The 27,188-nt window shown below is 36.7% G+C and overlaps 1 protein-coding gene across 1 annotated transcript; it reads left to right on the top strand.

Moving 5' to 3' along the window:
- On the top strand, positions 1-26,849 carry LOC149081183 (uncharacterized). The gene is made up of 8 exons (XM_089237969.1): positions 1-185; positions 1,588-3,738; positions 9,344-9,530; positions 11,229-11,486; positions 12,673-12,822; positions 14,134-14,280; positions 20,563-20,693; positions 23,499-26,849. The coding sequence occupies exons 2-8, from the start codon at positions 1,612-1,614 to the stop codon at positions 25,134-25,136; spliced, it is 4,638 nt and encodes a 1,545-aa protein (XP_089094095.1). The 5' UTR covers positions 1-185; positions 1,588-1,611; the 3' UTR covers positions 25,137-26,849.
- The last annotated feature ends 339 nt before the right edge of the window (positions 26,850-27,188 follow it).

A 27,188-nucleotide genomic window follows, 5' to 3' on the forward strand; every position in this document is an offset into this window, starting at 1 on the left:
ATGTGAGAAATGTTTTGGGTGTATAGAAGTCAAGTCAAGTCAATGTTTTGGGTTTTAGTTTCGGTTACTATTGAACCGACGCTAATGCCCCCGATTTGTTAATGTTATTAGTGCTTTCGTGCGTGAGTTCGAATGAGGGTCGCGTTACCAGTTTCCATTCAAATCAATTGCTATCCGTATAAAAGGTAAGCTTTGTTCGACCAATAGTTTTTCGATGAGTTCTTTTCATTGGGAATTAAGTTAACAGCTAAGTTACAGCTCTAAGAGCCTTGGCCATGTCGGTTGTGCCTACATTTGCTGTGAGGAAACATCTTTCAAACTACCAGACTACATTCTATATTTGGAACACTATATTTATTCGGCGGAACTGTATGCTATCTTTCAAGCCATATACCATGCAAACACCATTTATAGTGACTCTCTCAGCGCATTGCAAGTGCTGTGTTCCTTCAATTTTCACATTCATCCACGCCATCTTTCGTGAATTACATTATCTTAAGCATCATGGTACCAGGTCATATGGGAATGCTGACCAATGAAAAAGTAGACACACCACAGCTCAAACTACTTCTAGCATTGACAGTAGCCTTGTGGTGCTTGCCAGTGATCACTTCTCAATCCTCCGAGAAGTGATGCATCGCTGCTGGCAAGAGTACTGGAATATCCAATTAAATGAATAAACTACGTGCCATCGAGCCCACATTCTGCCATTGACGTTCGAGCTGCAGTACTAACTGAAAGGAGGAAGTTCCGCTCACCTGGTTGCGCATAGGACACAGTCACCTCATGTAATCATTATTACGAGAGAGCCAACCTGAGTGCCCACATTGTCAAAGTCCATTGACCATTGCTCATACTTTTACTTGTTCACATAATCGTCATCACTTTACGACCACTTTTGGTCCAAATCATCTTTCACTTCGTGACATTTAAAATTACCATTGCGATGCATCTCACATTTTTAAATTCATCAAAGCCGTTGGTTTATATGACAAATTATAGTTTTTTACAATCCAAAGAGTGACTGGAGACAGTGACATATTTATGGAGGTAGGAAAGTGGAGTGGGCCGTAACCCAAGGTGGCGAATTTGAGGAATCTGGACAAAAAAATTAGACTGGAATTGGTAAAGGGCGACAAAATTTAAAAAGTCTACTGGTGATAGAATCATATATCCACATATGTGTGTATGAGTGCTTCGGATTACGAGCATGTTCATGGAAGGAATTGTGCTGGTAAACCTAAGTTCTACTGTACATAGAAGTCCTAAAAGGTTTCAGTCCCTTTGATTGAAACTCTGCAGACCCAAAGCAGAATGTGCCAAAATCTGCGACATACGTCACAGAACAATTAGCGCTACTGCATAACATTCCGGAAGAATTTTAAGAAAAAGTGCAAAAAACACTATTACATGTATGGGGATTTTTACCACAGAACATTTTCAGTCAGAAGAGGGTTCGTCGCAGAACAGTGCTAAACATTCTGCTTTGGGGCTCTGCAGCATGTTGCTTCATATCATTTAATGTTGCATTTTTCATTGATTTTATAATCAAAATAACGTGTTTTGTGTGTGCTCTTCATGTTTCAGGCTGATGACAGAAGAAGAATAATCATGCCCAGCATAACTTCAGATCTCCTCTGGCTACCCACAGAAGAAGAGCTTCAGAAGCTGAGGAAGCTGAGTGCCAGCATAAGTGGGCTGAAAAGAAAAGAGTATTTTACTCAGAACTCGATCAGGTCGCTAAAGAGCTGGCTAAAGAATAGTCTCGGGGTCAACATTCGTTTCGATGAAGTGAAGCCTCACATCGGCAACGAACTCATAGAGGAAGGCACCCAAAATTCCAAGGATAAAACAAATGCTGTGGTATTCCCAGCAATTCTCTACAGCATAACTTGTACAATTGAACTCGAGAGTTCCCTAGAGTCTGCGAAGGAGAAGTTCATACGCACGTATTGTTCCTTGAAGGAAAGAAAAGATGTTCCTGAAACGTGGTTCTTCTGCGACAATGAGTCCATTTTTGGTTCTAGGGAAGTGAACTTGGAAGATATGAGGACATACATTAATTTTGATATCCATAGCTTTTGTCTGGGTAATTTTGTCGGGTTGAGTACATTTGTGAAACATTTCGACAGTACAAATCTGACGGGGAATGATGCATATAAGATCAGGCCGGAAAAAGTCCAGTTCTTGCACATTAAAAGCGAATTGAATGTGTTTTTCACCGTGGCCCAATCAGCAGTTCAAAACAAGCGAGGCAAAGAACCAAAGACTCGCAAGCTTTTCAAATTGGTGATTTATTTCTCGTCCATCAAGAAAGTCATCCTGTGCAACGAGTCTAAGGATAGCTTTACCGTTTACATACAGTACCTTGATAGTCCCTTGCTGTACGAAGCCAAATGGAGGGATAAAAAGGTAGCAATGGATGATAACGAGAACGAGAGAAGCATCTCCTACTGTGATCTGGCATATGTGAATTTTGTCAGGACCCTAGATCTGTATGATAAATGCCCGTCAGAACTGAAACAAGATTTCAGCAAGAACTTTGTTCTGCAGTTGAAATTCAAAACGATCGAATACAACCTGCTGAAACTTTTCTTCCATGTTCATAAGCATGTGAGTGTCTACATCGCTCCCATTCGCACGGTGCCTTCGAATAGCAAGGGGTATTTCCCGATTCTGGATCCGTCGTTCTTCGATAGCTTTTATGCTATGAACTGCCTTCTATCCCGTAGTTACGAGGTGTTCGATCAACTGGAAGTACGTAACGAGGTCAGTCCTTTCTGTAAATACGTGCAGAAAAAGTGCGCTGAGAATTCAGAGTTACTCGCCAGCGTTCTCCTTCGTATTTATCGTGCAATGGACAAAGGAGACACTGTTCTGCTCTTTTTTATGTTGAAATGTTTCTTTGAAGACAATGAAAATGAACCAAAGGACATTTATAACGGAAAGAAGAAATCGAAGGGTGGCAGTGATGCTACGAACAATCAACTTGATTTGGATTTTTCAGAATCTTTGGTCGAGGTAAACAGAGCTGTTCTAACTCCTACGCACGTCCGTTTCCTTCCCCAGCAGCCGATGCTTTACAACAGGATGTTGAAAGAAGGCAAAATCGACTATTTCTTGCGGGTGACAATCAGGGACACCAACAACATAAAACTCAACTTCACCACAAAGAAAGGTGACGGTGACGCAGCCGGGTTTTTTGACAACACTATAAAGCGTCTAGTTCTGAAAGGTATAAAGTTGGGCAACCGCACTTATGAATACCTCGGTGCTTCATCGAGCCAGTTGAAAAGTCACAGTTTCTGGTGTTATGCGAAAGATGACAATTTAGTGAGCGCGTTGGACATAAGCAAGAAAATTGGCAGTTTTGACGAGATACAGAGCGTGCCCAAATTCATGGCACGCATGGGCATGTCATTCTCGCAGTCCATGGGACACTTACGCGTGCCTCAAGAGGAGACCAACATCGACGACCCTGAAGATGACATCACAGGCGGCGTGGTGATATACCTTTCCGATGATGACGAGGACAACAGGCCATTAAAGGGGAAACGTCTAAAGGGAAAATTAGTTGACAACTGCACATCTGCATCAATGGATGGTAGCAATAGCTCTGGCAGCGAAGAAGAGAAAAATAAAACATGTGATAGGGATGATGATGATGATGATGATGAAGCTGAAGAATACACCTTCTCTGATGGAATCGGACGTATGTCGAGTGAAATGGCTGAGGAGGTATCTGCCATTTAATTTTTTTCTTTTTGATCTGCGCTGTTTGGGAGGGCTTGCCCCATTTTTATTTAAAAAATAATTAAAATGGCTAAATATTTTTCTCTCATTTTCAAGTTCATAACTATATATATTATAAATTTCCCAGTTGCAATGACTGCATTTCATAGCAGTTGAGTCTCTCAAATTCCTACTCCTATATCTACTATCTCCTGGACTGCTGAAAAGTTATAAATTTTGACCGCTATTAGCACTTGACTGACGTGGTGGGATCATCTTGACCCCATGCATTGTTTATCGTGCCATCCAGAAAGAAATACATCTGAACCATCCTATTTTCAGTACCTTTCAAGCTAGTTGTTAGCACGTGTTCGACAAATTTATAATTTGTTTGATTTCAATTTTTACTTTTTCCTCTCTCTATTGATCAAAGTGAATGACACCACTTGCGTAATGCTTTTTTGTCTGATGGCTGAAGTGTTTAGATCAGTGGTTCGCAACCTTTTTTTCCTTCCCCCAGTCAAGTATATGGGCCTCTTAATTTCTAAGGATAGAATAAAAGCTGATCCAAGCCACGTGAAGACAATTATGGAGTTTGAAAAACCATCCAACAAGAATGACATACAGAGATTGTTTAGTATGGTTAATTTTTTAGCGAAGTTCATTCCAAACGTGTCTGTTGTGACATCTCTAAGGGAACTGCTAAAGAAAGACATTGAGTTTCAGTGGAAACATGATCAAACCTTGCTGAAAGTCTTAGAAAGAGGTCAAGGGAGAGATAATGGAAGAATGAAGTAGTGCCTGTAATAAATGCCCCCAGAAGAGTACCCCAGTCGCTATATAAAAAATTGGGCAAAACATTAGACGAGCTGGTACAATCCGGTGTTATATCGCCAGTTCACAAACCAACTGATTGGGTCAATAGCCTAGTAATAATAGAAAAACCAAATGGGAAATTACGAATTTGTCTTGACCCCAGAAATCTCAACAAAGCCATAAAGCGGGAACATCACATTATCATATCAGCTGATGAAACTATCAGTAAGTTAGAAGGTAAACAGTTTTATTCTGTGCTTGACTTGAAAGAAGGATTTTGGCAGATACCTTTGGACGAAGCCAGTTCAGAACTATGCACTTTCAATTCGCCTTTTGGGTGGTTTAAATTTAACAGGTTGCCATTTGGAATTAGCTATGCTCCAGAGGGTTTTCAGAAAGCCAATCAAAAACTGTTTGGTGACATAAATGGGGTTGAGATCTATTTCGATGACTTGATAGTAGCAGGCAATGACAAGAAAGAACATGATCAAATCTTGCTGAAAGTCTTAGAAAGAGGTCAAGGGAGAGATAATGGACAACATAGGTACATAACACCCCCGCACCCCCAGAGCAATGCAACTTACCTGCTAGAATATTCGTATCTTTTTTCTGTAATTTATTACATTAATTGTCCAGTAATTAATTTATATGAATTCTTTTACTTATTGTTTAATGTCTTTTCGTCTGTGGCTAATATTCTTATTTTTAATTAATTCAAAAACAAAACTAATCATTTCTAGTGTAATTTCTAAAGCCTCCCCCCCCCCCACTCTTGGTGGGTGTCTGGGTTTTCCTGAACCATTTTTGTCAGCAGAAGATGAAGCATTAAAATATTGGTATTATACATATTTATTTAGGAATTGAAAAATTCAATTTTTATCATCATTTTAGTTTTTTAGTTTTCCTGAATAATCAGTCAAAATGTTGTAAATTTTTTTTTTCATTTTGCACCCCAAAAATGATCTCCCACACCCCCGGTTGGGAACCACTGGTTTAGATCAAAATGGCCTTTCGGGAGAGCGATAGTTTTCTCGATAATGGTTTCAAATTAATTGTGAAACATCAGATATCCTAGGTTAAGCATGAGGATAGAGCTGTTAGTGAATTGTATATAAGATCACATTGTGATCAACATGCTGTGGTGGTGTTTGCAACGACTGTGTTTCCAACTTCGAATAGTGCTTGTGAAAATATAGTAAATACTATTTTAATTTGTAAATTTTATTTTCTGGGTATATTTAATCATATCTGTTCAGTTTTTTCATCATGAAAATCGCGTTCAAAAAAATGTAATACATAGTTTTAAAAAATTTTCAAAGGTCACGTATCCCTCCATTCCTTTCGAATGTGTGTGTCTTAGTAAACGGCCATTTTTGAGAAAATAATTAAAGAAATTTGGAAAAATTATTTAGTGAATTAGTTGATAGATGAATGGAGTCATGTGAAAAACCCATTGCTTTTATGAAAACTTCTTTCGTTGATTTTTAAATGCATTAATACTTCCTGGGGTCAAAATGGCACCATGATGCCAGTTACGCACAGAATTTTCACAATGCCTGTTAAAAGTTTAAAAAAAATTGGGGAGGTTGTTTCTGAAGAATTTACTTCAGGGAAAAAGCCTGTCATCTCTGTCTCCCAAAAATAATAATTTGGCATTTATAAATTGTTGCCATTGCTTCAAATCACAAAGAAATGTATAATTTTGTTGAAAAAATTGCCAAAATTCAACAAACAGCCAGTATCAGTATGGTGGGGTACAGTTAACGCCTGGTTTTGAATAAGTTGGTTTTTTTTGTGGCAGATAAGTTTTCTGTTGCCAAGATTTGAATGTAGTCAGTGGTGCTGGAGCTGCTGTGGGTACTTGTGCACCCACAAAATTTTGAAGCATGGAGATGAGCACCATAAAATAAATTCAGAAATCAAAATATTCCACGTAAAACTCAAGTCGAGCACCCAAGGGTTTGAAACACTTCCTAACATGCTCCTTTTTTGCCAATCCGCAAATGATTTATTTTTTACTGGTTTGCAAATTATTTCTCCTGTTTATATATTTCTTGTCAATCTGCAAATTATTTCTGTAGTTTATGGTTTTTTTTTTGCAGATTCACAAATTATTTCTCATTTTTTTGCATATTTTTTTCTCCCGCACCAGTCTATTTCTCATATTTGCATATTTTTTCTGATAATTTGCAATTTTTCAATTTTTCCCTCTTATTTATGTAGGCCTATATGGGTCATTCCCAAAAAAAGTGTACATTCCACATTTTTGAAATGAAAAATTCAAAGTTGAATTTTCAAAATGAAATTGGCCTCAGATTATGGCCAATCACTTGAAGTTTAATATTTCATAAATATTTTTCACTTTTATTTTGTAATGATATTTTATTTTTTGGGTTTTATGACTGAAAGTCATGGATTTTGTCCACTCTGTTATGAGAACAAATATCGTTATAAAAAAATGAATATTGTTATTTCTGCTGTTTTTATCTCTTAAAATAGTGAAATCAGCTTATTTCTTACACATATGCTGGTTTCAAACAATTTTTTACTTTTTTTTCTGTCGTTTTGATGGTTTTTCATGATTTTTTTGAAATAACACATGGAAAAAATCATTTTTTACTATATTTAGCTATTCAAAATCGAAATAAGTTACCATAGATGTTATCTAAGATGCTAAATTTATAATTTAACATCTTAGTTTGAAGTGTTCCTTAAATTTTTGGCCCGTGAACTCATAGGTGGAGATTGACTTGGAAGTCTGAGGGGGGGGCAAGGTCATTATTGCTGGGGGGAGGCACGATGATGATGATGTCAGCTCATATACACATTAGATCAGTTGACTCCACCTATGACGCTGTGGGATTCAATGCCCCCTCACGCCCCCTGTATCTCCGCCCATGAGTGAACTGCGAAAATGCTTCCCGTAACAGAGTGGACACAGAGTGTAAAAGAGTTTATATTACTGTAACAGAGTGTGCAGAAATGTTTAACTGAGAGAGATATATCTCAAAAATTCTAAATAGACTATGCAAATACTTTTATTTTCTCAAAAATTATGTTCAAAATGTGATAGATGACCCAGATACTCCTCAGATAAACCTTTGAAAAATGTCCACCCCATGAGAACATTCAAAAAACATCCACCGAGGCACTGGACTTGTATATATTGTATCATCAGGATGATTTTTATTCAAATTTAAAATTTTTTGTTCAAATTGAATGGCAATTTAATATTGGTATAAACTTACGTTTATGTCTCTCCCCTCTGGAATGTGGAGCCTGGCAGTGATTTTAACAATCTGTACAACTTTACTTTCGTATTTAACTGAAAAAATAACATGATGGAGAATGTGGTAAAGGGTTTAAATTGAATAGATAACTTATTAATTTTAACTTGAACCTTTAAAACCTTTTAACTGAGAAAACTTTACTTTAAATCATAATTTTCATTCTGTTGCGCTTCTTGCGGTTTTGGAAGATGTAACAGAGTGGACAAATTAGCCTAAATTATTTTTTCATTATGAATTTAAATGATTGATGAAAAATTTTATTATATTTTGAAGCATATCTCCATGTGCTATCACTTGATGCTGATATAAAAATGTCGGAATTATTTATGATAATGATGTAAGAGTGGACATACGACAGAAAAATCTAGTACTAAAGACATAAAGTGAATATTGAGTCGTTTTGCAAAAGTCAAATATAAAATTTTTTATCAAGCATTAAAAGTGAATGAGCTCAAAAGTGTTATCAGATTCAATCTGGTATAAAAATATATATTTTTCCAAATGACCTTAACAGAGTGGACATTTTAAAATGGGAAAAATGTCGGGACATGAACAAATAGTTTTTCATAAGAGAAAAGGTTTTTTTTTTCAAAATTTTATTGTCAGTTTTGTTCATCTGTGGCACATATATAAAATGTGATTTGATGTTTTTTGAAAAAAAAATTCCAGGTTTGCAACCAAGTCCCTTTGTTTAACACTTTTTTGAAGCTGGGACACAAATATTTTGACGTTTTGCTACAAACAATGATTTAAAAAAAAAATTTGATAATATCTGAAACAAATTAAGAAATGCCGTATGATAGAGAATTAACTGAAGAACTAGAAAAAAATTAAAGTTACTACCAGAGTGCTCTGAAATTTTGTAAAAAATATTACAAAGTCTCAGAGAAACTGTTCGTACACTTTTTTTGGGAATAACTCATATATATGCCAGTCTACAAATTATCCCCCCCCCCTCTTTATGTATTTTTTGCCAGTCTGTAGATTACTTCTGTGATATATGTATTTTTTACTGGTTCACAAATCATTTCTCCTGTTTATGTATTCATTTTGTTGATCTGCAAATTATTTTTCCTATTTATATGTTTTTTGCTGGTCCTCAAATTGTTTCTGCTGTTTATTCTTTTTTTTTTGCCGGTTTGCAAATTATTTCTCCTTTTTATACATTTTCTATGGTCTGCAAATTATTTCTTCCCCCTCCTCTAGTCCGCAAATTATTTCTATTTAGGTATTTTCAGTCAGTCTGTAAATTTTTTTCCTGTAGTTCACAAAATATTTCTTCTAATCATTCACTTTTTGTCGATCCACAAACTGTTTCTACCATTTCTGTCGTATAACAAAATTTCGAAACTATTTTCACTAGTTTTAAAAACGTTGAACATTGTTTTGCACCAGTTTCTCCTTGGTGAAAAAAGAAATTCTCAGCCACTAAAAAGTTTTGCCATCATCTGAATCTCTATTCGTATTAGCCTATTCATTTTATTTTATTACATTCTGTTTTTCAGATATACAAAGCTCTCAAGCTAGAAGCAGAAGAGAGGCCTTCAGCCGTTCAGATTAGGTATGCAGGTTGCAAAGGAATGCTGGTCCTAGATCCCAGAGAAAAGAGTAAGAAAATCATTTTCAGGAAGAGCATGAAGAAACTCAGCTCGGAGCATGATTCATTGAATATTTTGAAGATCAGCAAACCGCGTGAGTATTTTCAAGATTGTAAATAAAACCATATTAACTTAGACTGTTTAGATACCTATATGACCCACCTTTTTTTAACATTCCATAATCCACAGTACTATACTTTGCACTAATTTCGAAAAAGGGATTCAACATTACCTAACGGCTATTGTAATGAATATTTCCAAACAGTTTTGATTCTTCCTAACAGGACACATTATCGGCCAACTCATGTATTTGATCTTCAAGTTTTGGGTTTTTTTGAAAATCTTAATTATAAATTTTTTTTTGTTAATTTTCAAACGGTATGATATAGCGGTTAATATATACTTATAGTTGTCGTGTGAATCTAATTTGATTGAGCGGAGAAAGGTATTTCAAATTACAAAAAGTTATTGATGAAAAAAAATTATTTATGATGTAATATTGAGAAATTACGAGAAGAAAATAAATTTCAAAAACGTACAAATAATTTTTTTTTCATACAAGGTTCAAAATGCATGTTTAAAAACTACACTGATGGAGCGGCAGAAACGACTTAGTGATTAAAATCAATTTGCGCCAAGACAGTGTACTAGCTATCTGTCTCGTATTGAAATGGGCCCTCTTCACAGAGGGGCAGTCCGAAAATGCTTCTAATGGTTGCACCACTATATATTAGTTGACCGATAACATCTCCCGTCCAAGCAGAATTGAAACTGTTCAAAAATTAAATTAGAATAGCCACTAGGTAATGTTGTATTCTTTTTTTTCAGCATTGGTCCCCATAGACCATATTTTCTTCTCGTGCCCCCTCCCGTCGTTCCCAGGAGCCCTCTACCCTCATCCAGGAGCGAAATCATTTATACTTATTGAATTGAATTTAGTGAAACACTAAATTTTTATAATGAACAAAAATTTTATAAATAAGGTCGATCCTTAGAACCCTGTGCCAGCCATCGGTTCAGAATGGAAAGGGAATGATCATTCATTCCAAGAACCAAATTATGCGGGAAAAATAAGTCTGTTTAAAATATGGGACGATCCCACAAACCTACATAATAAATCACCCCTTCTGACACTTCATCATAGGTCCCTGGACTAGAGTTCAGTGAGCTTCTTTCTTTTGGGAGTTCTATGCCTGGCCATCTCACCATCATGGGTCCCCAGGCAAAGTGAGGTTCTGGGACCTGACACTAATCTGAAAATATGTATACTCAGCTTACATATCTACATGTTTTCGCTCGAAAAATGATAGTACCAAATCTTGTTGTATATGACTCCTGTACGATATGAGAGCCATGCCAACATGGATCAAGAAGGCCCTGGGTCGTGGTTCTGAGTGGTCTTATTTTTTCCTAACATAAAACTTTATTTCATCATAGCTGTCTGTGCCCCTCCCCATTCGTAACTTTTCATGGCTCCCCTTTCATCAGCTTTTCACCCTTAGAATATCCCGAGACTGCAAGGAGGACCATGTGGGCCCCAAGTTGAGAACCACTTTCAATGGAAAAGATTTTTCGTCTCAGGCTGAGGGGCTGTTTTGAGTATCAACTCAACCACAAATCTGTGGTTTCTTATGATGATGTCAGTTGTTTGTGTTGGAGTCGATGTTAAAACTTATGACATCATGATCCCAGATTTCATTTTGTTCTCGATCAATCTAACAATTATGCATAATTCTTCAAAAGCTTGATTTCTCTAGTAAACAAATTTCGCTTATTATTATTATTTTTCCAGGTTCCCTTTTTCTGAATCGATCATTCATCACTATCCTAGAATTCAAAGGGATAAAGAAAGAAATATTCATTCGCCTGCAGAAAGAAATGGTGCATTCCTCGATCAAGAGCATGTTCCACGACGAAAATGCCAGAGACCTCCTGAATGCGAATTCTCATCTACGACTGAACTATGAAGAGTTGTGGAAGTGTGGGATCAGCTTCACTGAGGATCCTTGTTTCCGCTCCATGATTCTTTCTATTTTCAGGCAGCAAATATGTGAGTGTACATCAAACTAAATATTGCAATAATAAGGAATATTTAAGAGCCAAGGGCTTTTTTTGATGTTCATTATGTCGTTTACATGGGGTCACAGCTAATTTTTTTTTCAAATCTGACAATTCACAAAAATTACGCTGCAACAAAAATCGAGGCGACTCTATGGCATCCAAAAATGCCTGCCATGACACACTGTTTGGGAATCATAGCCGTCCCTGTTGATCATTTTAATGCAATTTCATCCCTGGAGTAAGGTGACACACCATAAGCTTCGGGAAGCACTGCTCTAGCCAGAGCTCCTTGAAATACCAGGCTGATCCATCTGCCATCCTTGAGCAAAAGTGTGACATCAATATTATCGTTGCTGCCCATCATACTTTGTTTTCAAGGATTTCCCAGACATTACTTGGAGGCCGAGTGGTGCAGTGGTAGGATAGGATGCTTGTCTTCCAGTATGAAAGATGCCGTCAAGGTCCACGGGTTTGAATAGGGAAGAAAACATTGAAAATAAGTTTTATCTACCGATCTTGGGGCAATCACCGATAGATGGTGTACAGTTTAAGAACATTCCTGGTTTTTTTGTTTACCCAACATTTATTTCGTCAGCGGATGGCAATAAAGTATGGCAACATTTGTTTCCACTTAAAACATTTATTCAACAATATTAAATTTACATTTTTACACAAAAATTTTAAGCTTAATTATCGCAGAGTATTAATTTTTTTTTTTAGTTTAGAGGTCTTAGCATTAAAAGTTCAACATAATGGTGCTGTCTCACCGATTTAGTCCGTCAAGGCACCTTTCACAACTTCTCGATTTTTAGTGCTACTACTTCACCAAACACCAACTCTGGCCATATCGCTGTACTGCAATTTACTGCCATTAGTGAGATGGGTTGGAAGTGAAGGCGCTGTCTATCGGTGGTCGCCTCGAGTTCATTAGGGAAAATATCTTATCAATATCCTCCTCCCTTGGGTTCGAACCCGGGACCTTGACAACAACCTTCACGATGGTAGACGAGCATCTTACCACCATGCCACTCGGGCACCGATTTTTAGTGCTGGCATTCATTTTTCAACCTATAAGTGAAGTGTAATGATTCAATTTTTGTAGGACTGTTGAGTATTTTATTGCTAGTCATTTAATGAGTTTGTTTCGCAGGATTAATTGAGAGTTATTTTACTAGACTTGCTGAAGACAAAAGCTAGAATCGCTGTGCCTGAAAACGAAGCCAGAAATATGTTTGGCGTTTTAGATGAAACCAACACTCTGGAGTACAATCAAGTTTTTGTGCAGTATACCATCATGAATAGCAAGGAAACAATAATTCGTGAAGGTAACTGCAGGCTGTTGATTGAGCGTTTTTATTTTAGACTTATCATAGCTGATAACTGTATTATTTACATTCATTGAAATATAGACGCAATATATATGTACAAAATTGATTTTCTGTCTGTGTATGTTCTTTATACAAATCAACAATTTTGGATCGATCGTCACCAAATTTTGCATATATACCAAATAGAACCCAACTTGGATGATAGGCTACTTTAAAAGTTTGTCAGACCTGGGCAAATGCCCGAAATGGGCAAAAACTTTCGGGCAACAATGAATTTTGGGCCTCAATGATCACTTTCGGAACGTTTACGGGAATGAGAATTAGATAGATTTTCATGCACATCCGAATTCCTATCATAAACAATAATTTTTTACTTTTCCTTACTAACATTTTACACTTCTTTGTGATTTTATGCAAATGGGGGGGGGGGAAGAGAATTGAGGCAACAGATGTTTTCAATTCTGTCTTTTCCCCAAAGGAAGGATTTTTTCAGTCATGGTCAATTTTGGCGGTATAAGAACTTTTCGGGAGTCCGAGAGATGAGTAGAAATTTGAGATTGCACTTGGATGAGAAGAGAGTAGAAAGATGGAACTGTTGCATTCGGTTGCAAAGAGAGTTGTTTAAACGTCATGCACCAAATAAAAAATTTGTTTCACGTTGGTATACGGTCCAGTTATCTTTCAAATGCCCTACACATTTCTAATCTTTTGTCTGGTTGAAGTTGTGAAAATCGTCATCATGCTTATCCCATTTTTGACTGATGTTGCATTTGCACAACGCTTTGTTACAAAAAAAATTTTCAATTAATTTCTATTCAAACTTTTTGTATGAAATTAACATTTTTAGAACTTAAAGGTTCAATGAGTGCTATAGTATTTACATTTTTCTTTACAAAGAAATTTAATTTTTTATGGCTTTTCAAAAATAAAATTTTTGGGGAATTTTATCCCAATTTTTGATCTGGAATTTTTTTCCCCCCATCACCATGGACAGAAATTATTTTTTAAAAATAGAAAAAAAAAATTTTTTCTTGGATTTTTTTTTTGTCACGTGATACACGAGGTTTCCCAATCACTAATTACTTTAATTAAATTAAGTTCATTAATTTATATTAATAAAAAAGTGTGTTTACTAATTGTAAATTCACATTGATTACAAAGAAAAGCATGCTAAATTAATATCCAATTTTTTGAAACTTCTCAAATATGTTATTTAAGCAATCAGTTATCATACATAAAATTGTGCAATTTGATCATGAATTTTAGGAGCGGTCAAAAATAGGTCATGTATTATTGTATATTTTTTAGGACCAGTTGTTGTGACAAAAAATCCTTGCATCCATCCTGGTGACGTGAGGAAATTCATCGCTGTTAACGTGGAGGGGCTTCACCACATTAGGGACTGCATAGTATTTCCGGCTAAAGGAAGACGACCCCACCCAGATGAAATGGCTGGTAAGAAAAAATTTTATCTTATCGCAGGGTATGCCGATTGATTTAAATAGTGATTTAAATCACTAAATTTAAATTTTTTTCTTTGTATTAACTTCAATGATACTGAAGTAACCGAGTATGGTTTTCATGTTATTGAAATGTTGTATTTGATCATTTTTGTCGCACCACAGTCATTTTTTGCACACGAGGGCTAATTATTGAAATGTTGTAAAGTTCATCATTAAAAAAATATAGATCTGGTAAACATAAACCTGAACCTAAATTCTAGATACTAGTGCAGGAAGATAGCTATTCTGTTTCTGGATTTTGTGCATTGAAAAGATTGCAGAAAAATATAGGGAAATAAACTTAGATATTAACTTGGATTGGATTTTGATTTTTTTTGGCACAAGGACCATCTAGGTCAAGCTGTGCCAAAACAAATGCCCATATAAAATTAATACAAGACTAGTTCTTGTCATGTTAAAAGGTAAAAGTATGCATGAAACTTAAAACAATGACATAGATTGTAAGAACTATTAATTTGTCATATAAACCAATGGCTAGATATTAACTGCTCAAGTATTTGCAGTGCATTACAATGGGGACACTAGTTTTCCCAATAAAAAAAACCCCCAAGGAAATTTAGTTTTTGTCAAAAGCCTTGAATTTTTTATGACATGATTAAAATAAGTGAAAAAGTCTGGAGTTTGTTCGGTTTTTTTCAAAATCTGTGAAAGAATAAAAATGTGTAAATTATAAAGAAACGTCATGCAAGTTCAAAACACATTTTATTAGAATGAAGCAAATGGAGATTTGGCCGTACAGCTGAATATTAAATCTTATTAAAAATCATCGCAGTTACAAATAAAATTGGTGTTTTCAATTTAAAATAAAATTGTTATAAAGTTAAATGATTGAAATTAAATTTTAAGTATACAATTTCATTTAAATATTAAAAAACTTGTAATTGAATGAGTTTTATTTCCATGATATTGACAATCAAATTCAACAGTGATATATAATGATTGATTTCAAAGTTTGTTTTTTTCAACATTTTTTGCATTAAAATTAAGATTAGCAACTTTATTGAAAGTGTCAACCATTTATTTACTCTCAACTAATAAATCATAAAATTTATGATTAATTTTCTTGTTTTTCTTCTTTAAATGTTCTTTGCCCCCTTTTTCGGTAGCTTAATACAGTGATACCTCAGCTAACAAAGATCATTTGTTAGCCGAAATACGATTATCTATAGGTTTCCTATGGAAAATAGTTTAATTTGTTCTAGAAACTGCCAAAAATTTCAAACAAGCAACTTTCATAAGATACTAAGAAGCTCTATCAACCCGCGAGCACACACGGTGGGTCTTAGAGGCCCGGCCATTCTAAAACCATACCGTAGAAACACCCCCTTTTCTCGAAAGTGGTCCAGGTCTCCAGAATGTGAATAAATTGTATTTTTTTGTAATTATTTATTTTTAATATACACTTAGTGTCTGTTCTTTCATAGAAAATGCATTTAATGTGGTAAAAGACATTCTCGGTGGTATTATTTAACAAAAACGGCTGACTGGGTGTGATAGACCCACCACGCGTCCTTGCATAAGTACTTATAGCACGTGTTCCCCCGGGTTAAAAAAATAGAAACTGATTGAAGGCAGAGACAAAGAACTTCACAATTGAATAAAGGATAATTTAAAGGAAGATGAAAAGCTTAATATCTTTTAAATTTCGCACTATGTACTTCTCTATACAGTCAGATTCGTGAGCCATAGTGAAAAAAGTGTATGAAGTGGTGTACTATGCGATATATTCAGCTTATTTCTATTTCACACATGCGTGCAGATGCTAAAATGTCCAGATTGTTCTGTTTGGTATTAAGAATTGTAGTATGCAGTGAAACCATTCAAGTCTAACGCTTCTTTGTTTAATCTATTTTTTCTTTGCTAAATCATTCATTATTCATCAAATGGCTCGAAATCTTTCTGAGAGATAAGGGTATCTATAGAAAGCGATTCTGATGTGGGAAAATATCAATCTGGCTTAAGTGACACAATTACTCATTGAATTCATTTTGGTGGGCAAGGAAATTTAGTTCACCATTCGGCTGTTTTATGAGAGCTGATGCATCCACATCAACTAAAATGTCCATTAGCTGAATCCAAATTCGTTAGTTGAGGCAGAAAAACGTTGGAAAAATCTTTGTTAGCCGAAAAATTCCTAAGCCGAGATGTTCATTAGCCGAGGTATCACTGCATCTTGTCTAGATACATCAATAGTGAACTTGATTTGTGTAATTCATGCTTACACCACTTCCACCTTGTTGCAGTAGAATTCTATTTTCAGTTTCATGTTTTCCTTTTCCTAGAAATTTACCTTGACATAACCTCTTTCACAGAAAGGAATAGGTATACACCACACAATAAAATATTATCAATTAATTGTTAATTTATGTAAAAAATTCCAATTAATATAATTTTTTAAAACTTGTTTGATGTACGTAGACATTTGGCAGAATGTCTAAGCAACATTTGGCCAAACCGAATATTTGGTAAAAAACCTGAATACTGAATACTAACGTAAATACAGAATACTAACTGCATATTCGTCCCATCACTAATCATAATAAATGAATCTGCCAATTCCGCAACAATCTCATCAGTAGAATTTTTTTAGTTTAGTTGATGCTGAATGATTCTTTGGCTGTACGTCGAGGGAATCGAGAAACATGCACCATATGTGATACTAAGTCGCCACCAGGCAGTTACTGTGACAGGGGGAACTCTTATGAATATAAGCATTCTACAAGAAAAATGTTAACCCATGAAGTTAATTCGGGCTCAACGACCTTTCACATGTTCAATAAGCACAGATTTTTGGTGTTTGTATTTCTTGCTCATAGTTCGTTTGTTTATTATTAATTTCTTGTTGTTTGTCTATATTCATTAATGTAGAATTAAATTTGTGGGATTAGATGAAGAAATATGCATTCTTAATGATTAACAAGATTTGTTTTAATCAAGCAGTCCATTGATTTAAAAAAAATCCGATTTTTAAATGACTTTTTCATACCCTGTCTAATTAATTGTCTTCAATAGAACGTCTCCAAAGCACTTCTCATTATTTAACTCCAAATGAAGTGTGCGTCGTGACTAGCTACGGAAGGTGCTGGGATGAAATTGAAGTGTGTACTTCAACTCTTAAATTGTTTATAAATTTGAATTCCTACTTGACCAGTCTCGACCACACTGCAAGGTATGTTCAGAATTGAATGCTGTGGCAGAATTCTGGCGTATGAAGGGCAGTGAACCAAAAAATGTTGGGAACCACAGAGTTAACCCATTCGCACTCTCGATACCCTGCTTACATCTTGTATGCATCGCAATACATTTATAACAAAACTGGTGTAGTGATACCGATCTTGGGGAATCTAAACTTCAGTGAGATTTGAAGAGGAATAGGGAAAGATGAATTAAACATGCGTTCTATAATTTGGCTTGTATTCATGAATCAAATGAAAATGGAGGAAACAAGTATGCTTTTTTTTTCTTTCAAACCGAGCATATCTCCAGTCTGTTGCCATGAGCATTTACTACAGATTAAGTTGTGCTAGAAGTGTGAGCTGTTTTACCTAACAGTCTGAGGACGTATATAGTGTTATGTGTGAATTTTTAGTGCTGCTATCTATACTACAAATCGTGAGTGAAGTGTGATGTTTGAATATTTGTACCACTTGCAGGTCTGTTGTGTTTAAAAGAAAGATAATAAAATCACACACGCACAAATCTATATATGTAAATACGATTTCTTTTCACTGCTAAAATTGTCATATTCAGCCAAAAGTAAAAATAAAGAACCGTTGGCATGAGCTGTTTATTTTTGCTTCTGGTTTAAGGGTTAGTCACCATTTTTGGAGTATTTCACACAGGGTTTAAGCTGGATAAAAAATTCCTTTCGCAAAAAAAGCGAAAATGAGGGGGAAAGCTTTAGCAAAATGCTACAATGTTAAGGGGCCATTCAAGTATTACGTCAGCAGATTTTTAGCCATTTTTGACCCCTCCACCCCTTGTCAGCAGCTTAGAATATTTCATACCTTCAAAAAGGGTCGTTGATGACGTCAGCAACCTTCAAACCCCTCCCCCCTTGTCATCAAAAGTCAGCAAATCCGAACCCCCCCCCCCCGATGCTGACGTAATACTTGAATGTCCCCTAATGTAATGATTGATGGTTGGATGTCTACTTGTTGTGTACCTTGTGTACGCATTTTTGCAAAAGTGGCTACTACTTTTTTTGCATTTTGTGAAAAATGCGACCGTAGCGTAAACCCTGATTTCACACTTTGGGTGTTATTAAGATTGGTGGATTTTATTCTATGCTTAGTGACAAACACCCTTTTGTCTCTATGCATGTAACTCAGTTACATTGACAGCTCAACTATGACGTCAAAAATATTCTATCTCGGCTGATTCCCATAGTGAATGTTAATCAACCTTGCTTATAATCAGGAGCAGCTCTAGCTCATCTGTCGCCATGTGCAAAACCTCATGTGCTTCCCTAAAACCGTCCCTATGGGAAAGCTGAAAGTGTTTTAGCCAAGGGGACTCTGAACCTGGTTTTTCATCCGTCCAAAGCTGCAGACCATTGGTTAATCAACAGAAACACATTTGACACGTTTCTAAATAAACTGGCCCATTTTTTTTTGGTCCAGAATTATTTCACTGTTTTTAATTATGCCAGCTAGAGTTGAACCTTGTTAATACAAAAATACCTACTCCAAGTTACCCAAGGTGGAAATTATGAGAGTGTGAGGGGTTTCTGGTGCTTTAGACCCTAGACAAGTGAGAACCCAATTTTCCCCCCACTATCCAGCCTTGTGAAAAATCTGACCTGGAGGCGCAAAAAAAGATCCCAGCCTAGGAGGGAGGTGTATGGCCAAACCAAAATGCACATTTATCCCATGTGATAGTCTATTCTTGTTTCTGGCGTTACGGCCCCAGGCCTTGCCTATTCCCCCAAGTTTTTTCACCATTCCTGTTGTCAAGGTATGGCTAAAAAAAAGAGAAATAGTACTTGGTGTCGTGCAAATTTTTATTATTCCAAAGTTTTGAAAATTTATCTGTCTAAACAAAAGCTTAGGCTGCCGACCCTTACAACTTGGCCCGGGTGCACTGCACCTGTTGCACTCTCGCTTATGCTGCCTATAATGTTGATGAAAATACATTTAAATTTAAAAACATTGTTTAATGGCGACTTTGCAAATAATTGGTTGCATTTCTGGAAAAATTTGGTGATGTACCATATTTATTATCTCAATTTCTCATATTTTTTCTAGATCAAATATAGTCACTTTGTAATCAAATTAAAACTTTATGTACAGTATTTGGTTGCATCAGATTATATTTCTCATTAAAAAAAGCCAACCCTGGTTGTAATGGCATCTTAGTTATAACTGCAAAATTTCGCGGAATCTTGAATGTCGTACAAGTACAAAACCACAACAGGCAAAATGCCCAACGAGAGAAACTAAGTTTCACTGAATATGGAAATTAAGGATCTGATGTTAGTGAAATTTTTAACAGCTGTGATAGTGAAAAGTGCGAAATATCTAAATAAGCATTACAACAAGGCACTGTTGCAGTGTTTCTCAAAGTTTGCTTCACGACTCCAAGGGACATTGTCAACTTTCATCAGAGGCATCGCTATGAACTGTCAATATAGATGTGTACCTGTTCAGTACTATGAACTGACTCATTTGGATATTATTCTGGGTAGCCATGCATAAAATATGATTGAGGCAATGAAGCAGCCACTGGCAAAAGTTTGAGAAATTTGAATTGTTGTAAAGGTATATGTTATCGATATGTTATGTGCACAGAGCAGCCATACTCTGTGCACCTTTTCCAAGTTAAATATTTTTATTTCGAATGTTTCGCTTGATGTTGTGTCCTGTTTTAAGCAGAACACTATATCATGTCATAGATCCATTGCTTTTAAAATGTCACAATCATGCAGACTACACTTGACTGACTATGGCTCAACATTGCACTGCAAGCCACATATTTTCTCTGCGACAGGAGTTGGTATGGACGTGTTCTACTGTGTTCTCAATATTGTTGTATTCGAGATGTCAAGAAACTTTCCTGGCACACAAAATTTGTATTTATTATTTATCAGCTCTACGTAATTTGAGGAAGGATCCAAATTATTTTTTATCACAAGAAATTGTTTTAATTTAGTGGCAGTTTGAACTGATAAGTGATTACTTTTTTAATGTTTGGTTTTAATTTGAATTTTTTTCAGGGTCTGACTTGGATGGTGATGAGTATTCCGTTATTTGGCTCGAAGATCTGATATTTGAAGAAGGGAATACATCAGCCATGAATTACGCTGTTCGAAAAGTGAAAACATTGGAGCGTGAAGCACCAATTCAGGCAATTATTTCCCCTACTTTTTTATTTTCAATTTAGAGCAGTGATTCTTAACTGGGGTGCCCATACCTGGGGAGAGGGTGCGAAAGCATTTTTGTGGGAGTGCGAGATGAAGAAAAAAAAAATTGTAGCATGCTGATTGATTATTCAGAGAAATTGAAATGATATGGAAAAATTTAATTTTTCAGTTCAAAACTATGAATCATAATGTTGCCAACTGCTGTGGATTGTCCGTAGTTTCTACGGATGGCTACAATAAATTACATAGCTATGGGAGACACTCTCCATATCATACTGGAGCATAAGTGGTACAGTTGTAGGGATTTTGTATATTTTCATCAAATTCACCGGAGCAAGTGATCTCAACCCAATAAAACTGATGCTGGCTTCTAGTCCACAAGTTATCAAACCCATTTGCTCACCAATAAGGTGTTAAGCGAGATGATACGATCCAATGGATATTTTATATTTCACAATAAGATTCTCATTTTTCCCCCTTGTATCCTGTGTATATAATATGACAGGTGTAAGATAACAGATGAGATGGCCTGTCCCCCCCCCCTCCAATTGCTTTTATATACCTCCATCTCAATATCTGTACATTCATCCATCTTAACGAAACCCAAAAACATTTCTCCAACTCCCAACCCCATCTTGTCTGTAATCAATGGCGATCACCTTATTCACGAAAAAATTGTATTCTTCTTTGCATAGCTGGAAAGGCAAAAGTAAACAATCTCCCTCTATCACTAAAACCCTGGGTGATCTGCCCCCTCCCCCATTAGAAGAGCATGTATTAGCGTCCATCAAATCACTCAGGAGTGTACACAATACAGTATCGCAGGTATCCCCCCCCCCCCCATAAGTAAGACAGGATGTAGGAATAGTCTATAGAGGACTTATCTGTAGGAATATTATAAGTAAGAATCCTTCATACTTTCATAAAGGGTAGTTAGTTGATGACGTTATTATCATTCAATCTCTCTCTCTCCCGACATCATTAAAAGTCAGCAAATCTGTAACCCCTTATCAATGCTGATGTAATACTTTAATGGCCTCTTATAGCTGACGCCCGGGCTATATCCTATTAAGGATATATGTCTTTTGCCCAGTTGGAAAACCATGCTGGAGAGAATCAAGTATGCTGGGCTGAGGCACCCGCGAGACAGTCACTCTCGAGTGCCCCAGCCCGGCACTCCCAGTCATCTGTCTGTGTCCCAGTGGCAGGCGCTAGGCCTGGTCCTTGGGTTCGCCCCCCCCCATCTCTCCCCAATGACAGTCTACATTCACCTTGTCTGGCACCAAGGGTTGTACCTGAGTGCTACTCTTGCTCCTCCAGCTGGGCCCCAGTGGCCGTGCAACAGGGGTTTTAGCTCCATCCTGATTCTGTATGCTTCCTTATTCCCAATGGCTAATCTTTCTGGGAAGTGGTGGGGGGGGGGGGGTAATATATTGATCTGCAGAAGAGAGGTGACTTTAAAAAGAGGAAGAGGGTTTTTATTGGATAGTTTAATATAAAACTTTATTATTTGGCTGTAAGTAAAAGAGTGGGGGTGAGCATTTTGAATGGTTTAAATGTATTTAACACATTTTTATATATATATACACACATACATGTATATAATTTACTTGCTAAACATACAGTAAAACCTTGTTAAGTCATCATTTTTCTTCAGACCCTTTCAGCTCTCATAGACCACAATGTTATTAAACCCGTGTTTACTCGTCACTAATTTCGATTAAGTCGTCACTACAAAAAAGTATGAGAAAGAGGAACAGACTATTTTTATGGCTTCCATTAAAAAAAGAGCTTGTGTGTTAACAGCATTGCCATATGCTTAAAAGTCACCATAAAATCCTATATACCAAAACTGAACAGTTTAAATAGTTACGCTGGGAAGTTCATTTGCCGACTAAGGTTTTGGGACTGTTCAAGCTAGATCTCATTTCTGCCTGGGCTCCATTGGAGAAACCGTGAGACACCCAAGCTCTGTCGCAAGAAGCAATGTAAGCACTTCAACGCCCCCCGCAGGAAAGGGGGCCAGCGCTCATCTCCGGCAAAACCAAAATTTATTGATACGTCAAAGATTACATATAGTGCAAGGAAATCAAAAATTATGTGAATCGAAGAATCAAATTAATCAAGTTAAAGTGCAACGGCTACGGATAATATATTATCATAGAAAGCATGGACTCTACTAATTTAGGGCTTGAAATTTAAACAAAATATCTTTGTTGAAAAAAATCAGTCATTCTTTCCCGAGTTGAGGTCTTCTGTTTACTTTTCCCTGCCCAGGGCCCCTCCACAAAGTCAAAAGTGTTCGAAATTATTTCGTAGTTGTATCATGAACTACTGGTGAAGAATTAAAACACTAAAATTAAATTTGATGTATATGTGAAATTAATGTGCAATAAAGAGTTCTATTATGAAGAAAAGCTACTTATTCTAACAGTTGCTCTGTTAGTCTAAATTAAAAATTAAGTATAAATCAAAGTGTACAGTACATTTTACCACAATAATTTAAGTAATAAGAGATAAAAAAGATAAAAAATTGCTATTATTTTTTCTTTCGCAATCTGTAAATTTTATTAATATTGTTATTTTGATTCATACTTTAATATAAATGTCATATTACTTTAAATTTATACGATTTTCACAACATTGCGCATTAAAACTGACGGCACTCCGCTTAAGCCGTCATAATTTTTCGATAAATTGAGGTGACGACTTATTGAGGTTTTACTGTATTTGTGACACGTATGATGTTGTAATTGCTTATTTTTATATATTGCTTTTCTTACCATTAGGTAAGCGAGCAACTGGATCATTTCAGAAATTTCATCCTCAATGACAATGTTGGCCTACTCGCAAATTCGCACTTGGCTTGGGCAGACATAGAGGGCCCAATGAGCGAGAGGTGTGTCAGAATAGCCAAAAAAGTTGCAAAAGCCCTTGATTTCGCCAAGACCGGTAAGACAGCCAGAATGAAAGACTATGTCACAAAATATCCAGACTTCATGGAGAAGAAATACGATAAAAACACCTACATTTCCAAAAAAGCACTCGGACATCTGTACAGAATGTGCAGAAGCTTGGAGATCGACCTGGGAGTGACGACGGATCAGATGGAATACAAGCCAGACGAAGACCTGATTTGCGAAGGGTGGCAGAAATACGAAGCTTCGGCGCAGAAGATGTACGTTCAGTATTCAAAAAAAATATTCTCCTGGATAAAGTATTACAAGTTCGACAATGAGGGGGAACTGTTGTCTGGCAATTTCACTAAGAGCGGAAACTTGTGTGTCGAGCAAGAAGACAAGCACCACCTGTTGGATATTTTGGAGCATCAAGTTGCTAACCTGAAGGAAACCTTCGAGAAAGAATTCTTCAAGGAGTTCGGAGGCAAGCCTAAAACGACTGCTGGATTTTCGCAACAGGTGATGCAGAAGGCTAGTGCCTGGTATATGGTCACCTATGAGAGAAACGCAAACAAGAACATTTTCGGCTTGCCTTGGATGGTCTCGGATGTCTTGGTGGTGATGAAAAAGACAAAATGGACACCCACCAGTCCGGGTGAGAGTATATTCGTGAAAAAAGCTAGCTACGTTGAAACAGCGATTGATAACTACGTGCATGAGCACATGAAGAGTTGTGAAAACAGTGACCTCATAAATGATTACAAATACGAGATATTGGACAATGCCAGGACCATTCTATCGAAGTGGCTCCATATGCAGAAAGATAATGTGTGCACAGATGTGAAACGAATGGAGCAATTGATGGACAAAGAATTCTGTGTTCTGTCCGACAGGTTGCTCGCTTGTGACGGTGCAAAGCTCGAGTCCATCTGGAACACGAGTGAGGGTAAGAAAGCTTTCTCACCAGGATACTACGTCCTTGAAGCCTTGATTCGCGTTTCTGAAATTGGTGTCAGCCCTAATCCGAACGTTGTGTATAATGACACACTGACAGAATTTGGTCGATTGGCTTGGATAACCCTCATACACTTGGCCTGCACTTGCAACGTCAAGTATCTCGGACTGGTGGATTCTGCGGCAGAGAAGAAAACTTACCAGGCAGAGAAGAACAATGTGATCTCAACGATGCAGGTACCCCTGGACCCGCGCATGAATGAGGAGAGGAAAACTGGGATCATCCGGTTTGAGGAAGAGATAAGGAAAGCCATCTTGAATGAGTACACGAAACTGAAAGACTGCATGCTCTCATGGGAATATGACCACTTCAAGAAGGGTAGGATCAACTTGAAGATAACAGTTGAAGGACCACGGCACACGGTCGACCAGCTGCAAGAGTTCTTTGCTGCCAGAACTTTCCAGACGTTTCTGGATCGCACGATTGATATCGCACAGAAACACGCAGACCTCAAAGAATCAAAATATGCCAGCGAGTTGGCATTACAAACCAAAGAGAATGCTGACGAGTAATTCTGTGTGTGTCTGTTCATATGTAATCTTCGTAATCGACAATTTCGTTGGTTTTTTTGCTCTTTCCTTGATTTCCTGTCAAATGTCCTTTAATGTTTGAAATTATGTCCCTTTACTTATTCTTCATACGACTTATGGGTTTTCTTTGCATAAAATAACATTTCAAAATCGATCGCCAGGATTTGAGGACTATTTGTCTAACAGCTTGTCATTTAATTTTGCCAATCTACTACTACGTTCGAAATGTTATTTGATTACCAAAGAATATATGAATACAGATGAAACTATTTTTGTGTTTCTTTGAAGAAACTACCTTGTGCAATTATGCATTTGCCATTGTTCATACAAAGATGTAAATGCAGATTGCAAGCCTTTTTTGCCATATCCGACAGTGCCTTCGTCACTGCTCTTCTTCGGAACCTGAGAATCGTTGGTCATGGAAGTATCAGAATATGATGTTTTGACAGGTAATCTAACACCAGGCGGGACCTGTAAGTCCTTAAGCATTCACTTGATTTGGTGAGACGCAAGCAACCCGATCTTTATAAGGCCAAGTCATGGGTGTTCCATCACAATAATGCGCTGGCTCACAGATCACTCCTGGTGTCAGATTACCTGTCAAAACACATTCCGATACTTCTACAACCAGCTTATTCCCCTTAATCTTGCCCCATGTGACTTTTTTCCTCTGATAAAAAATTTTCTTAACCCTTTGAACGGATTTTAAAACTTTCTCGATATGCATTATAACTGCCATAGTAGAAATCACAAAGCCTTCTAGAACTTGCCAACCTTCGATTGGGCATGATAAATGCTTCATTCCCCTACAACGCTGAAAATAATAATAAAAAATAGGAAGAGGAAAAACTATTGTTTTCTGTTATTTATGCTGTACGCAACAATACTACCTTAAAGGAAAAAGAAAAAGTTTTTTTTTTCTTCTGTTGTCACTCAGACTTAAATCTGACTCCGCCCACTGGCATTTCATTGACAGGAGGGGTGGAAAGAAAACATGTTATCAGGGAAAGACTTATAGAGAGCTTGTATCTAAGCTTGTCAATGCAGAAATGAGCGTTTTAAAAGCCCAAGATATTTTGGGATTTCCAACGTAAGGGGGATCAGGTTAGACGAGATATTTCAGGATTGCTGCTATAAGGGACAATGAGTGTCTGGTTCTGAAGAAGAGCAGCGACAAAGGCATTGGAGGGTATAACAAAAAATGCTTGCAATCCGCATTTACATCTTTGTAAGAACAGTGGCAAAAATATATACAGTCGAATCCCGTTATAATGAACTCCAAGAGACCAGAGAAATCACTTCGTTAAAACTAAATTTTGTTATAAAGGAGTTCCAGGTTTTTGCATTGTTGCTATGTAAACTTATCTGGCAGATTAGAAAAGTATTCGTTAAAACTAGATTTTCGCTATATCGTATTCGTTAAAACATGATTCGACTGTAATTGCACTGGTTAGTTACTTCGAAAGAAACAACAAATACACATGTTCTATCTGTATTCATTCTTTCATATTAAAATAAGTCTCGGAACTTTTTGAAAACAGTAGTATTTATGTGCGCCAATTTATTTGTTCTTCATACAATGTATGGGCTTTCTTTGGTTTTGAAACAATATTTTATGCAATTGCCATGATCTGAGAACTATTTCCTAACATCTTGCAATTTATTTTTACTTTTGTAGACTAATAAATTTACTTGTATATTAATTTTATGAACTGTTTTATTATATATTTTTTTTACGTATTTTTTTTCTTGGTAATTTTTTCCCTCTAAGTTTAGAACAGGAGACGTCAATGCATGGCCTGTCATACGAAGATTCGGGAGGGAAAAGGTGGAACAGATGTGCTCCTCCTCCAGTGAAAAACTTTAATATTGCCATATGCGGAGGTGGACATTTGCTACCCTCCCCCATTTAGTTTACATACCCTTGTTCAGAAGCGTATTTACGAAGGGGGTGCTTAGAGGTTATAGCCCAGAGCTAATCCAGTTCAGAGGGAGGGGCGACAAATTTGAGTAAAATGGAAGGAGGGTGGCAAA

Source organism: Pholcus phalangioides, unplaced genomic scaffold, assembly GCF_987345545.1.
Source record: "Pholcus phalangioides strain wild (caught in Gottingen) unplaced genomic scaffold, Ppha-v1.0 ptg000010l_1, whole genome shotgun sequence".
Taxonomy (NCBI): Eukaryota; Metazoa; Arthropoda; class Arachnida; order Araneae; family Pholcidae; genus Pholcus; species Pholcus phalangioides.